Genomic DNA, 12,699 nt, shown 5'->3' with positions numbered 1-12,699 from the left:
CATATTGTAAACCTAAATTATCCGTGCCTTGGCAATACATTTATTTTCTTTCACCAAAAGTTGTCTTACTTTATGTCTCATTGTCTCCTGAATGAATCGTCAGTATTTGTAGGTCTCAACTTGCACAACTCATGTGCTGAATAAATGACCTAAATGAAATGAAATTTCATTGATTCAATGTCACATACTGTAAGTCTGTAAGTATCATGTTGGCTAATAGAATATTCATGCCTTTACCCTGCTTTTGTCCCTTGCTTTTTTACGATCAACTGCTTTGTTGGCTCTACAAATTTCCGTCATTTTGGTCTTTTTCCGCCCTTGTTCCTGTTGGAATATATGTTGAACTCTCTCGCCGCTAAGCCATACCTACCATAATCAGTTTCATGTTCCAGCTCGGAAAAACGATTGGATTCATAACGAGTCAAATTGAATCACTTAGAAATTGAATTAATTTGAGTGAACTTTTTGAATCGTTTACTAAATCACTTCTCTCGATTGATTTAAGCCGATTCAAACCAATTTAAGCTGATTTTAGACTGAATCGAGCCAATTCCAATTGTATTTATTTTAAGTTGCCTAACAACCAAGTTTTTATTTTAATTTCTTGTACAAAAACATGATAGGACTAAACATATATTAACTTCTTCATCATTGTATTCAATAAGAATCATAGAAATAAAATGAAAAATAAAATATATAGTTCTTTGTTTTCTTCAACTAAACAAGAAAAATTAGGAGATGAATGAGTATTTTGTATTGAATTTGTAATTGTGTATCAAATACTACATTTGTTATGTGCTTATAATGTAATGATCTTTATCTTCTTCTTATATGAGGTAAAAAAGAATGTCGATAATTGAGGTTTAATAAATAGATTACATGTTTATTGATATTATTGAAATTAATTTGATAATATCATATTTTTATTGAAACTAGTAAATGAATTTATACTTTATACTCATTTAGTCATACTGTTAAATGCATGAAAATTGCATTAGATATTTATCAATATTAAAATAACCGATTTAAAATTCTTATGAATCGCCCAATTCGTATTTTTCGATCGTGGAAGAATCCTAAACTGTGCAACTCTGTTTTTGTGGTCGAAACAGCTAAGTTGCATTACAATACTTGATTGTCTAATGTGCATTGGTTACTTGGCGGAGCTGAGGACTCCAACCAACTTATTTGTTGCGATGGGGTTGAGAGAAGTTCTCACGAGAGCTCAAGGTGCAGAACAAAGCACATCTGATTCTGTTTCAGGGTTGAGAAAATGAAAAGGCACTTCATCTAGGGACAGGAGGGAAGTGCTGCTAATCTGCCCTGTTCTGGCAGATTTCACTCCACTTATTATACTGTTTTTCTCATTCCAGATAAAGCTCTTAGCTGTTTAGCACATCAAGTGTTGGTTCGTTTATAGAGTTTATCTCGACGAAACAAGAGTTTCCAGCACAAGTTATTGTAGCCGTCCATCTTCATAGTTTATTGGTGTATTTATGGAATTCTAACCTGTGGCTTGAACTTCGACGTATTTTTCCTTCCTTAAGCATTTCAGGTTTTCTTTTTCTTTTTTTTTTCTTTTTTCGGGTTAGAGCAATTTTTGTAATGCTTTAGTGCGGAAAACCAGCTAGAACAAATGTATGAAAGAGATTGGAAAAACTTCTTTAATGCTATCAAAACTAATATCTATCAACATGGCTAAATTTTAAGGAGGATCTTATATATTCTACAAAAACATCCCTTCCTTTATAATAATACAAAAGCTAGATTCAACAGCTGAATGCATCCCACAAGCCGTTTTTATTCTCATTTTAGAGTTTAAGTGGAACTAACAGAAAAACGCTGAAGAGTTGAATGGGAAATGACCAATTTCTGCCGGATCAAGTGAGAAATCCATGTCTAGAATCGGAGAACTGGTGGCTGAAGTGTTGGCAGAGATTATCTCAGTAAGGTCAGATTCTGAACGATGCCCGTTGAGAGCCCCCGTGAAGTTGCTGTTCTGGAATGGGGACACTGAGTGAAAGTTTGACTCAGGGGTAGCCGGGGATAAAAATGGTGGGGAAAAACTGCCCAGGAAACTAGTGTTGTTGTCATGTGTCGAAAGTGAGAAATTACTGTTTGCACTCCTCGTGCATCCAAATGAAGTTGAAGGAAAAGAGAAGGGATGGGACATCTCTTTGTTTTCCAGTTCCTCAGCAACAACCCTCAAACTGCTTCCAATGTTTCCGAGGATATCAAGTGGTCGTTGATCTTGCTGATGGTCATTGTTTTGTTTCTGTTCTTGCTTTTCTGGTGATGATGGTGCTGGAACCAAATTGGTAGCATGGGAACAGACGTGTCTTCCTCGGTATGTGATTTCAAATACCTTGGGATCATCATCTGATCTCTGCACTTGCTTTGTAGCCCAGCAGTTTTGAGTGAGGCGAAAGGTGCATCTGTAATAGCTTCTGCAAATGTGAAAGACAACGTTATCATGTTTGTTCATGGTAAAAGATCAAGTGTCGAATATGCTCCTGATTCATCTAAATTCTTATGAAATCCTAAAGCATGCAAATTGAATTGTCACGGTGAGTCAATTCCAAGCACTTTTTTCACCAAAAGAAAAATAGAAGAGAAAAAATATCCCAGCAAATACTTTGTAAAACTACGTGAATAAATATATTAGCAAGGAAAGGAAGGACCCCACATCGGTGATTTTGAAGCAGATATGGAAAAGAATCTCACCTGGGATATTTGGCTCCAAGGATGTCTTTTTGACCATATTTTCTCCAGCTATAGCCATCGTCATGGGGTCCTTCCAACCCAGTCTCAGAGGTCACTCTCACTTGGTCTGTCCATCTGGGCATTATCTTTCTGCGAGCCAATTCGAAAAACATGTCAGCAAGAAGCATTAGGAAACAATTGGGTACAGTTTTTGTTTTTTTTTTTTTCCTGTGGTAGAATCAAGAATTGTGCCTGCAAGCTCTAAAATTCAGTACCTTTTCTTTGAGACATCATTAAGGTCCCGATGATCTTTGAGAACCTTATCAACTTCATTGCTCCCAAAACTTCCATCAACAGAAATCGGAGACCCAGGAACACCTGCTGTTACTCCTGCTGCAGTCTGGGTCTGTCCCATCGACCCACTCCATCTCAGAATCATAAGCGCCGTCTCATATGAAGCTAAAATTCCATGTAACAACGTCTCTGTGGTTTCCGTTGAAGATTTTGCACTAAACTGTACTTTCAACTGTTTAGCCATCTCCATTCCCTGAACCAGTTCACTAACTAGTGTCTTCTGCTCCCAGCTCCAACTCTTCTCCATCTTCTACAATGCTATCAATAGGGACAGCAAGCAATAAAGAGACTATACAGTACTTAATTCACTTACTGAAACAATGGCTGGCACTTCTCTAGACTAAATGAATAGGATAAAAACATGAAAGTAGCCAGAATGAAATAGGGTTTTTCAAAGATTTGTAAGAGAGGAGCTCGGTATCTCAGTAGCAAAAAGAGTAGGTAGAAGTGATGGTGTATGGCGAGGAGAGAGAAGGGAGTTTTGCATTTAAAGGAGAAATGGAAGCACTTGTATTTATAGGAAGCATGAATCTTGGGTTTAATTTAGAAAATTAAAGAATGAAAGGAAGGTGAAAATTAGAGGGTCAAGAGTCGAATGTTTGACTGAGAAACCGAGTTTTTCTGCGCTGACCAGTCTTTGGTCGTAAGGCAGTAGGGAGTGACTGTGAGGAAGTGAGAAGGTCAAAATTTGACCAATTCAGCTCCAATTTTATTTATTTTATTAAAAATTAAAAAGGGTCTCACTTTGATCTAATTTGGGGTTTGAAGGAAGGGAGACGGCATTTCATGATTGAAATTAAGAAAAGATGGAAGTCGAGAGTTCGAAGATAGAGCGAGTGGACCAAAGAATTTTCAAACCTTATTTGAGTCATTTCCGCGTTGTTGCTTTATGTTTTCAGCTATTCCATGTAGGAGTAGAATGGACCCGTTCTGCGACACTACTGTCTTCAACCCTACTCTTACGTCTAAATAATTCTCATTACGAAATTGTAAGTTTGCACCAATTAACCTTTAATATCCTTTATATTATATTTTTATTTTCTTCTCAATACGACACTGTATATCAACTCTTAGATTCATTTTTTTTTTTTTTTTTTTTTTAAATCTAATTCAAAAGCCGTATTGACATCTCAATATACTTAGATTAAAGTAAGATAAGAGTCATTCCCTAAAAAAAAAGTAAGATAGAGAATATTCCTAACTACTAGTCAATGTATTTATTATTTTATTATTATTTTTTATTTACTTTTAATTATTTTTTTTTATTATTTAATATTTTATTATTACCTTTTTACTATTATTTACAGAATATCTTATATCATCTCACTGTCCAAACGCAACTTTAGTATATAGCATTTTTTTATATTTGGTTTAATTTTTTTTAAAATAATATTATAAAATTGTTTTGCTTTAGTCCATGCATCTTGTAAACATTAAAAAAAAAGTTTTTTATTTCTAAAAAAAAATATCTAATCAGTTGTCTTGATTTCTCTAGAAAAAAATACAAATGAGAAAAAAAAATTGCAAAAAAATTTATTTATCCACTTTCATAAAACAAATTCCAAAACAGAATAGATCTTAAAAATTATTTTATACAGAAACTCCACAAACAGTTTTCACATGAACTATTTATTTTTATTTATTAAGGAATAATTTAAAAAAAAAAAAAAAAAAAAAAAAAAAAAAAAAAAAAAAACCAACCTGTCTAAGCAGAGAGTGTTCTATTTTGGTCGTCCCTTTGATGCCAGTTTCAAGTCAATTTGTCATGTAGTTCCAATGGCGACCCACAAATGGCTAATACAGCAGAGGTTCTTCACTTCTGGACCCCTTACCAGGCTCTCGAACCTTTAAGACCATGAAATCTAGCTGCTTCAGCTTGGTTTCAACTTCTCTATGCTGAACAGGAATTTGAGGTCAATTCCAATCTAACAATTTTATTTACATGATTAAGCATTTTATTTTTACAAGTTTTTTATTTTTATTTTTGTTAGCTAACAATCTCCTTCCTGTTATTTGGTAAACCAATATAAAAGAATCATATAATTTAGAATTGGTGTTTTACTTTTGGTAAAGAGAAATGTTAAAGTTTCGTGCATTTTCTTTAAAAAGAATAGAGTCTACTATTAAAAAAAATTATTTTTTTATATAAGTTTTAAATTTATCAACTTTTTAAAAAAGAATACACAATATTTACACATCCTAAGATCATAAATGTTATTTGGAAATGGCTAGATTAAACCAATTGGAACTAAGGCCCTGCTTAGAATTTATATCATGGTTTTAAATACCGTACCGTACCGGCTGGTACGGCCAGAATATTCTGTACCGGTCACCGGTCCGGTACAGGTATTGTACTTGTTTCGTACCGGTCTGAATACCGACCGTACCGGCCGATATTTCGACCTGTACCGGCCGGTATTTCGGCCTTCTATTTTATTTTTTTTTTTCATTTTTTCAAACTACAAGTTTATTTTTTGACTCCTAATTTATACCAGACTATTTATAATTTATATATATATGTATTTATGTATAAATTATTTATATATAAACTATTATTTTAGAATATAATTTATTTATATATATTTATACATATAATTTATTTATATATTGATTATCCCGAAATGGTACCGGTACCCAAATATTTTGTTCCAATACCTTGACCGGTACGCCATCCGGTACGGTATTCAGAATATTGATTTATATTGACCTGCGATGAACTCAATTTAATTTAATTTTAAAATGAGTCTAACATCAAAATATTCAATTCTCAAATTACTAAACTCATCTCAACTTAAAACTTTTTTACACATGAGACCTATAATTTTTTTTCAACTCAACATCTCTTGACATGTGGGATCCATAACATTTTTTAATTTTTTATAAATATATTTAAATTTATCTTGACATCTAAATACATTTAAGCTTATTTTAGATAATTTTTACAAAACTTATTCTACTATCTCAACTCTCTATTATTTATAAAGAATTTAACTCAATTTAATTGAAACTAGCCTAAATGATATTAACAAGTGTTAATGGGGGAGGAGCTGTAATGCTGTGATAACATTGATCAGTTCAACTTTCCATCCACATCAGCATGTATCATGAGAAGTTCAATTTCTTTAGTGCAATGATTCCCTACACACGCGTTTTTGTGGAAAAAAAAATGGACTTGGAAAAGACATGGGTCTAACCCATTGGACCCTTTGCCTTTTGAATATGCTCTAAATACTTGAGAGATAATTTACTTTGAGAATTCAGGTGATGTTTTGGGATTAAGAACCCGCATAGTTTTATTAGTAATACTATTTCTAATACCATCAATGTAATGTTCGTGTAACACTATTGATGTGACAGACATATATCAAAGATAATTATGATTTAATTTATGATTTAAGACCTACATACTATACATGTTTATCTATCTAAGACCTACATACTATACATGTTTATCTATTTATAAAAATAAAAAAAGGGATCGTACTAGCATGAGGAAAGCTAGCATGAGAGAAGCTACCGACAAGGTCAAATGGTTTTTTTTTTTTTTTTAATTTTTTTTCATACATATTTTTTTTATATCCTTAAACATTTTAAAAAAAAAATTACAACATCATTAAAAAACACTTCCGTAATTATTAAATAAAAAGATAAAATCGGTAAGTATCGGTAGACTAAGCATTATTTAAAAAAAAGATTACCGAATAATCTAAAAGGAAACTCTTTAAGTCTAACCTTAAAAAATGATTGGGTTTCAAACTTTCAAACGAGGAAGCCGAGTCATGTAATCCATTTAACGTTGTACACTAGGATTTGCAGATTCTGATCTCAGATGTTTCTATAAGGGATAATGAGGCCTAATCATGCCCAATTCGAATCCACGCAGCTGAGACTAATGGAGGACATTCAAGCCGAAAGATTGGGCTTAAAAAGCCCAATGTGAATCAACGCAGCTAGGACTAAATGGAGGCAACTCATGATGAAAATTTGGGCTTAATCAAGCCCAAAATGGTATTATAGTTATGGTCTACGTGCACTTTGCTTTTCTTGCACACGTCTAAGTTGTGCGCTACGCTTTAATTACTCCGAGTAAATATACTTTATAACTTTATGTTATTAGAAATTTTGTAATTTATATCACTAGGTTATCAAAATTAATAAATAACATATTTCAACTATTAAAAATCGAGATTTTACATCCTCCTATCATTTTAATTATTGGAATAAAAAAAATAATATAACATAATTTTAATAATAGAAATGCTTCGATTACATAAAAGAATCTTATAAGAATAAAGTTACAAACTGATATGACTTAAATCATATCAATTTATAAATTTTTTTTTTTTTAATATTTATAAATATAGCGCTTCATTTAAAAATATAAAATGTAAAATGTATTTACTATCATTTGAGAGCAAACAAAATATTTATCCCAAATATTCATGAAAGACAGAAATTTCAAGTTGTTAAAAAAGAAATCAGGAATGTCAGCGGCCGGGAATCGAATATATAATGTTTACTAGCAGTCCGAAGATATGCCATTGGGTGTAGAGATCGAAAGCAAGAGGATAAAAAGATAAAAAGTAGGATGGGAGGAATGTCAGCGGGTTATCGGATAAATGCATACAAATTTGCACAGAACCTAGTCTGAGGAAGGATAAGGGTCGTCGAGATGCTTATCAACCTCATAAGCTGCTTTATTCTTTTGTGATTAGGGAAAAAGTTTATTGATTGTCTTGTTGATCAGGTCCCAAGTGTCAACTCCCCAGCCTTTTGATTGTTTCATTGGCTTTGGATTTCTAGACTGTTTTGGCTGGAATATGCACTAATTAAGTACTGTATCACATTCTGATCTTCCATTAATACAGATCCAACAAGTGGCAAGATGATCATGGGTTTGCCCTTGGAATCACTATCATGGGGGAAAATCTCTTAGAAAGCAAGAGGATATGGTTTTGCCACTAATTTTCAAGTGCTAGATGTGGAGATCGATCGAACAGACACCACCAAGTAGTTAGGCTAGCTGCTGATCAATGAATTTCAACGTGTTTTGTTTTTGTTACAGAATCATTATTGTGCCCTATAAATAGAAGTTATATAGGCCCATTCCTATTCAAACTACAAGCATGCAGCAACATCGAGAAACATGAGGATGAATGTTTCGAGGCATTGGCTGTTCACTCTCTCTCAAGGGCTTCTTACCTGCGCCAGAATTTTATCTAGTCTTACTGATCATTATAAGGCAACTGGGGTTGAGGTTAGAAGCCCTTCGGGGGAGACTGAAAAGGCTGTGCCTTGCTTACGATCCAGAAGCTTTGGGGTCAAATTTATGAAGGCCGAGCTAGGCATTTTGGTTGCTTACTCTCCCTCGAGAGCTTCTAGCATTGCCCAGATACGTACGGGAATGCTAGAAGATCATTTGATGCATTCTGTTTAAAATATGAATGCATAATATTGTTGTTAGTGAAAATATAAGTATATTTTTTCATTAACCTTTCAATCTTGTCTATTCATTTTTCAATAAGAGATATATATATACACATCGAATAAGTGTACTGTTCCATCCTTATCACCCATTAATGGCCCCTCGCAACTTAGAAAAATGGTTAATCATGAGGTCCTAAAACAAGCCAATGAATTAATAAGATAAAACATAAATTAAATAATGAATTAAGGGATCGTGTGTAGCTAGCTAGCTAGCCTTCCCACACCTAGCACGGTCCCCAACCCTGAACCTATGGGAAATGGGAATTAAGCCATTTTCTTTTGTGGCTCAAAATCACAACATATATATATATATATATATATACACGGAGTCAATGGGATCATCAATTAATGATAACCTGCACTAACATCTATATGTACATGGTCATGATCATGATCACCTTTAGCACAACACAATGGATGGTTGGCCGGGGACCGGGGTTTCTGCAATATTACTTGGGAATTGAGTGGGCATGCAGCTAGTTGCTAGCTATGGTTTTCAAGCCATCCAAAGTGAGTGAGAGTGTAATAAGTACTAGTCGGGGGAGTGGGGACAATTAGGATCAGGTGTTGCATGTGATCATGACAGTTGCGATTATGACGCCCCCTAGCTAGTACAATCCCGCCTGTTGCCAGTATTTTTAATATTTTATCTCAATCCATGTTAATTTACTTTTTTTGTTTTTTTTTTTAAGTTTTCTATAAACCAAACATATCTCTTATTTCAAACTTTAATTTTCTGAGAAATCAAATAAAGTAATAAGTGTATGGTCTGCTACAAGTTCTGACCTTAACTTGAGAGGCCCGTCTGCTAGGAGAAATCTTTAATTTGAGATGTATCAAATCATAGGTACCATATGCTTCCCATCACATGATCATATGTGTGTATGTTACAGTAATTTAAGTGAAGTGCTCGATCTCATTATTGCATGAATCATATAATAGTATAATTATATGGAGGCCTTACAAACTTCCTCATACATATATATATAATGTGTATATGTATATATATTATGTTCTTCCCCTTACTTATAACAAGAGGAATCCATCTCTTTTATTTTTGTTCTTACTGTTTGTGCATGTCTATGCGGGGTTGATCAGGTATTAATGAGCAGGTTTTTTATTTATGTATATACGTACCCACCTTGGGTATTAGACTCTCTCTCTCTCTCTCTCTCTCTCTCTCTCTCTCTCTCTCTCTCTCTCTCTCTCTCTCTCTCTCTCTCTCTCTCTCTCTCTCTCTCTCTCTCTCTCTCTCTCTCTCTCTCTCTCATGTTGGGCAATTTTATTGGGTTTAGAATGGCAGTAGTGCACTCCTAGTGTGGCACGTGTCCTTCACACGCCAATATTATAGCATCCTTGCTTAGTGTATTTTCAGATTTTTAGTATTTTTTAAGTTTCAAATTTCAGATTTCATATGTATTTTCAAATTTCCTGATATTTGTTGTTGGTCATGTTGTTGTTATGATTATTGTTGTTTGTATTTTTTAAAAATAAAAGAAATAAGCTAATGAACATTTTGTCCATAGCAGGAGATCAACTCTCTCCTTGGGATATGGTTTTCCTTCTTCTTCTTTGGAAGATGAGTGTTGGATACCCTCATTCTTTGGAAGTTGAGGGATGGTTATCTCTATTTTTACAGAGTGTTATATTATCTAACAAACCGAAATTGACATATCTATTTTTATAAAATCTCATATTTCATAAGGTTTTGTTAATAGAGAGCTTATAAAAGTTAAGACAATACTCGTCATAGAGAAATTAGTATATATAATAGGACACTACAGGAAGATAGTACTAGCTAATCATAGAAATTAGTATATATAATTTTCTTTTGAGAATGGTTTTAGAAAAAGAGAAACAAAGCAACCAAAAGCTTAATAACTCATTGGCCAATATACGATCATATTCCATTTAATTATATATGTCTTTCACAAGCTTGACTTCTTCTTAAATATTAACTATTATAGTACTTGGACGGACTTATTACATTGACCAGAAACTTTATATATGGATCAGACACCAAGACAATACCATGGCTTAGTCTCTAAAATACATAGGTACAGGAGATTGATCTGGATTCAAATTTCTCCTTGGAGATAAGTACTCATATTATCACACATATATATATAGTTAATAATTATAAGGCATTTCTTCCCAGCCTACATCCACAAACATCTTCACATCTTCTCAGCAACGTCATGACCAATCAAGCAAGCTCTTGATTCTTCTCCACAATCCTCACTTCCTTTGCAGATCTAAGCACGTTGGCCTATTTCAAAAGTATAATTAAATAAACGAAATAAGAAACATCAAAACATTTCAAACCAAGAGAGAAAAGCATGGCTTTCTGACTTCAGACTTCACATGAGTACCAAAAACCCCAAAAATCGTAGAGATATAACTCAGGAACCATGAAAGTAAATATGATAGAAGCTGCACCTGAGCCTCGGTGATGTCTACCGAAAACCCATCAACAATGACAAACGATAATGTCTTCTTGTAGCTGCCTGCCTCAAGGGTGTTTGCCAACAGCTCATCATGCTTCCTACTTAGATATAAATCAAGCTCTTGTACCCCTCTATTTGTTCTATTAATTAAAAGAAATATAAAGGCAATGAGAGAGGGAGAGAGAGAAGAACGTTAAAAGGGATTCATGAAAAAGAATGATATAACATAATTCTCCATATTTTCACATGTATATATAATGTAAGCTGCAGAGATCTGACCGATCAGCACGAAGGCGCTCGTATTCGGGATCGTGGTTCATGAAAACGAAGTACGGCTCAGTTTCTGTACTTTCCATTACCCCTACTACTCCAGCAGCTGCGGCAGCTAGCTTGTTTCTTTTTTCTTGATCTAGCTTCGCTTGGTTTCTGAATCATATGCCAATGGGTTTCAGGTCACTTGTGGAGTCAATTTATGCATGAACAGCAGTATGACTTTTGAACAGTCCGAGAGGCCCACATTTCTAATTTGAATGCAAAAGTTGAATTTCTGTCATATAATAAGTTACTCATGTATTTTGACCCTACCATATAAGCTTCCTTTATTTATTTTTTTTATTTTTTACTAGACTAATTAAGGGATTGTTTGGATAGTTAGATGAGATAAGATGATTTTAGATGAACATTAAATGTTGAATATAATATTATTTTTTAATATTATTATTATGTTACAATTTTTAAAAATTTGAATTGTTTATTATATATTATCAAGATGATTTCTCAATCCAAAAGTAACCTACATTAAGAGTTGAATATGGGATTGGGAGGTGAGAAAGAATTCAAACTCTTTCTAGTGCAGCTTTGTCATAAAAGCACCATAATTTTTTGTTTTCTGTTTTTTTAGGAATCACCACGATTCACAATGGTTTCTGACCTAAGGTTTGCCACTTGCCAGCATTAATGGTGTAAAGAAAGAAAATGCACACGCTCAGTTGTGATTAAAAGTCAACAGTTAAATTAACTATAGGGAAAAATAATGTCTCGGGGTGCAGAAATTGGGTGTTGATTAGTTTACAATGTAAATAGGCATGTATCATGGTCGCCCTTCATTCATAGAGTTAGCTGTTTTTAGGTTAAGATCTATGTATTCAATCATATCAAAATAAAAAAGTAATATCCCGACCACATATCCCGAGTTCTCTCAGTTTTGAGGTTCGAATTGAATGATCCAATTGAAAGAGGTACATGAATTTTATAACATTTAGGACCGTTTGAATATTTATAATATATTATTATATATGTGAATAGTAGTGATATAGTCTGAGTTAAGATATTTTATTAAATTTTAAAAAATGAGAGAGAGAAAATTGAATAGAATTATTATAAACTCAAAATAATTTTTTATTTTAAAATATAAAAAAATTGTAACAATTAGGTAAATATATTAGAAAAACAAGTTAGAAATTTGAAAATAAAAATATTTTATATATAAGCAATATTTAAAAAGAAAATATTTAAAAACACTCTAGAACAATTGTATTGCCATAAAAAGTCCTAGTGTTGTTCATATAAAAGTCTGAATGGTATGGGCCAAATTTAACAACTGGATTATGATTTTTAACTGTAGTATCTTACGCAAGATAACATATTTGAGATTTTACCTACAAAATGTTAACGGTAGGAAGATAAATCAATTTGGAAAAGAGTTTTA

At 33.2% G+C, this 12,699-nt stretch overlaps 2 protein-coding genes across 2 annotated transcripts; both read right to left on the bottom strand.

Moving 5' to 3' along the window:
- Positions 1–1,641: 1,641 nt before the first annotated feature.
- Positions 1,642–3,553, bottom strand: LOC122288949 (probable WRKY transcription factor 41). Its single transcript, XM_043095787.1, has 3 exons — positions 2,979–3,553; positions 2,725–2,853; positions 1,642–2,447 (listed from the first exon to the last, which is right to left on the bottom strand). The coding sequence occupies exons 1-3, from the start codon at positions 3,302–3,304 to the stop codon at positions 1,829–1,831; spliced, it is 1,074 nt and encodes a 357-aa protein (XP_042951721.1). The 5' UTR covers positions 3,305–3,553; the 3' UTR covers positions 1,642–1,828.
- Positions 3,554–10,422: 6,869 nt separating this feature from the next.
- On the bottom strand, positions 10,423–11,451 carry LOC122290090 (subtilisin-like protease SBT2.5). Its single transcript, XM_043097627.1, has 3 exons — positions 11,271–11,451; positions 10,984–11,131; positions 10,423–10,813 (listed from the first exon to the last, which is right to left on the bottom strand). The coding sequence occupies exons 1-3, from the start codon at positions 11,345–11,347 to the stop codon at positions 10,751–10,753; spliced, it is 288 nt and encodes a 95-aa protein (XP_042953561.1). The 5' UTR covers positions 11,348–11,451; the 3' UTR covers positions 10,423–10,750.
- Between the last annotated feature and the right edge of the window lie 1,248 nt (positions 11,452–12,699).

The sequence above is a fragment of the Carya illinoinensis genome, chromosome 12 (genome assembly GCF_018687715.1).
Source record: "Carya illinoinensis cultivar Pawnee chromosome 12, C.illinoinensisPawnee_v1, whole genome shotgun sequence".
NCBI lineage: Eukaryota > Viridiplantae > Streptophyta > Magnoliopsida > Fagales > Juglandaceae > Carya > Carya illinoinensis.
This window is presented reverse-complemented; position numbering and strand designations above follow the sequence as displayed.